Consider the following 3,571-nt stretch of genomic DNA (forward strand, 5'->3'; position numbering starts at 1 on the left):
TATTAAACTTCTTGTAATCAAATATGGGCATTTGTAGAAAAGTAGCTTTTACTTGTTGATTTGAAAATGAGTTGATGGGATCCAACTTATGGTATCTTGCTTGCAAAAATCATTAAGTGTTAGGGAAGGATTTTGAAAGCATCCTCATGCTAAATATATATCCTGAAGCTTTTAATTACTCCTAAAAGAATGGAACCCATGCCTAAACGACAATCGACAATCGGTTGTTTCCAAATAAAGAAAAGTATAATTGGATCAAAAATTAAAAATTTTTGCAAAGATCACAAGGCACTGCACGAATACTGAAAACTGAATTCTACTTTTCCTTCTAAGTAGGCACCAGTTAATGAAATATTAACTCCCTTTTTCCTAACACCAGAGACACTGATTCTTTAGGCAATAACCATTAACTTGGGTAAATGAATTCTAAAGTTACCAACCTCTGTGGGGAGAGTCGAACTTATTGTTGTCAGATCTGGAAAAGTCCATTCTCACGTATGTGTCGTCGTCGTCGTCGTCGGAATCCTCTAGCTCCCGCTCCTGGGGACTCGGCATCCGGCGGCGGGGTGGTGGCGGTGGGGGGGCGGCCGCTGCAGCCCTGTTCTCACCTCGGGCCAGGTCTGCAACTGGGTTGGGGGCTCTCGGGTTCGAGCCGCGGGCAACGTCTGGGGCCCCCCTTACCGCTTCAGCGGCAGCAGCACTAGCAACAGGTCGGAGCCAGCGGACGGAGGCGGAGTCAAGTCCAGCGGCTGCTTCCAAGCCCCTGGCGGCCGCACAGATGCCCGGGGCCGCGGCGAGGGCGGAGGCTGCGGCTACAGCCCGGCCCACGGGTAAGGCTGGCGCAGCTGCCGAGGCTAAGGAGGTGGAGAGGTCTCTGTCGAGGCTGTCGGTGGGAAAAGCCGAGACAGCGGCTCTGGGGGAAGCAAAGAAACTTTGCGAACGGCTTTGCGGGCGTCTGCGCTCCAGCTCCTCTTCCTGCAGCAGCCTAGCCACAGGTGGTGGTTCAGAGCAGCGGCTGGGGGAGAGAGAAATGTCCATACAGCACTCAGAAAATGGGTCGACCACATAGATTCGACCTGTTTCAGCATCATAGCGAATGGCACTGTCAGCAAAAGGCACGGCTGGTGTCATTGCTGGATTGAAAATCAGTTCGATGTAATCACCCTCTTCCTCAGTAGCACTGCCACCTGTAGCACTGGGAGGAAGAGGCAAAAGTGGCCACCTAGCACCTTCCAGAATGAAGGGATTGGCACCAGGAAAAGCCCTTAATAGACTCGAGAGGCTGTGTGTTGGGTTCGGAAACGGCACTCTGAACTCAACGTTCACATAATCAGAGAAAGCTAACGGTCTGCGACTAGCAACGATGCTCCACGAACCTGGCAGTCCTTGTATAAAGGGGGCTGGCATATTGCTCTCTCTCCTAGTGAAGTCAATGTTGACGTAGTCACCAGAGCTGTCAGCTTCTTTCTGCTCACGTGTGGGCTTTTGTGACTTGGGCATGATTTTCTTTTCTTTTGTAATAAAAGAAAGGCAGTTAGGTCTCTTAGCCTTGTTCTTCGGGGGCCCATAATCTGCAGGCTTCGAAGGTGCCCCCCCATCTCCAGGCTTTGAGAACGACCTCTCAACTGAAGGCTTTGAAACTGCATTTTGGGGGCCCTTGTTAGATGAGGCATCTTTGTCTAGGCCCTTCCCCAGGAATTTTCCAGGTAACATTGGTACATACTCACTGTGGTCACTCTGTCCCAATGGGGAGCCTTGAAAGGGATTTGGCAGAGAAAAGTATGAGCTCCAACTTTTAGAGGAAGAACCACCCTGAGGGTTTGGGGGTTTTTTTGGAATTGCACCAGCTCCGGGAGCCATAAACATATAGTCGCTGTCGCTGTCGCTGTCATTGTCATTGTCCTTTGCCTCGTCCTCCTTATCAGGATCGGGCTCTTTTGGAGGACTTGGGGCAGGTGCTGGGCTCACTCTGGGAAACATCATCATGTACCCTCTTGAATCTTCAAAAGGTGATCGAGAGTGGCGTTTTGAAGCAGAGAAGTTTTGAGGCGCCATTGGCATATAATCGCTGGAGCTTGCCAGAGGGTTGGCTACCCCTGGCCTCATTGGCACGTATGGGTCATCCTCGTCTTCATCAAAAGCTCTGGCTCTGTGGGGCCCCCAAGCTGCACCTTGCGGGGTCTCTGCCTCTTTGACTTCTTTACGTTCTTTTGGGGCTCCTCTGTCGGCACAAAAATAGAGTCGGAACCTTCCCCCAGACTTCCCTTTACCACCAGTTGCTCCAGCTGGAGTGGGTGGAGGTGGAGGAGGTGGAGGTGGTAGCATTTGCTCCTGCTTGCTTTGAGTTAATTTGCCAAAGTAGGATCTTTTCTTCAGAGATTTTCCACGTTTACCACTGCCATCGGGTGTCTTCCTACCTCCCGGGCCTTTGCCACTGCCTGAGCCGCGGCCATCTCCAGGCCCCCGCCCACTGCCCGAGCCATGTCCACCGCCAGCTCCCTGGCCACGGCCTGAGCCATGTCCACCCGCAGTGCCCTGGCCATCGCCTGAATGCTGGTTTCCTCCTGCCCCCTGGCCCCCTGAGCCCTGGCCACTGCTGGAGCCCTGGCCACCTCCAGAGCCCTGCTCCCCACCTGAGTACTGGCTTCCTCCTGAACTGTGGCCACTGGAGCCTTGGCCACTGGAGCCCTGGCCGCCTCCGGAACCCCGGCCGTTTCCTGAGCCCCAGTTGTTCATGGGCATGTAGTCACCTTCATTTCCTTCCTGATCCTGCTCGCCCTGAGGATTGTCTTCTTCCCCAGAGTTGCCAGAGCCAGGGGCTTCAGAAGACGGGCAAGCTCCATGGTTGGGGGCTTCTGTGGGATGCGGGACACGCACCGGGCTGGCTGTTAAGCGGCGGAAAAAGCTGGCTGGCACTGAAATCGCTCTCCTGGACCTCCGCGCTCTGGGCAGGTGCAGTCTTCCTCGCCTGGAGAGGGGCACGGGCTCGCTGGGGGTTATGCAGCGCCTGGTGAGGAGCCTCTCATCTTCTCCGTCACCGATGGCCCCGAGCTGGCGAAACTGCTCAAAGCGGGACCTTCTCAGCCAGCCGCCGGGCTCCAGCGGCATGTCCAGGTGCCTCCTAGCGGACAGCAGGGTTAACAGGTGGGTGCCGGTGCTGATGCTGGAGCTGCGGCAGTGGGCTCTGTATTCGTCTGCACACAGGGCTCTCATCTTCTCCAGAAACAGCTCGTGCATGTTTTGGGCCACCACGCAGTCATCGACCTGCATCCAGAGCTCCCCCGGGCCGATGACGGTGGACCTACCGACCTCCAAGAAGAAATACTGCTCCGAGTGCCCGCAGCGACGGATGCTCAGGAGCTGGACGACCACGCTGGCCACTTCGGTGTTCAACCTCACAAAGACAACCTCTTCGTCGGTAAGACAGAGCCGGAACACGCCGCTCAGCTCTTTTCTGTGCCCCAGCCCCCTGCGTTTGACTATTACCTGCCACACATCTTTGTAGAAGGGTGGCTCCGCCGCCGCTGCAGCCGCCAGCGCGGCCGGCTCTCCATCCGGACGCGCGCCGGGC

The 3,571-nt window shown here is 55.4% G+C and overlaps 1 protein-coding gene across 1 annotated transcript in view; it reads right to left on the reverse strand.

Annotated features, from left to right (window-relative positions):
• Positions 1 to 432: 432 nt before the first annotated feature.
• Positions 433 to 3,571, reverse strand: part of IRS4 (insulin receptor substrate 4) — a 3,606-nt gene continuing 467 nt past the window's right edge. The window contains exon 2 of the mRNA XM_029929684.1: positions 433 to 3,570. Coding sequence (XP_029785544.1) covers positions 433 to 3,570 — 3,138 coding nt within the window. The remainder of the gene's footprint in view (position 3,571) is intronic.

Source organism: Suricata suricatta, chromosome X (assembly GCF_006229205.1).
Source record: "Suricata suricatta isolate VVHF042 chromosome X, meerkat_22Aug2017_6uvM2_HiC, whole genome shotgun sequence".
Taxonomy (NCBI): Eukaryota; Metazoa; Chordata; class Mammalia; order Carnivora; family Herpestidae; genus Suricata; species Suricata suricatta.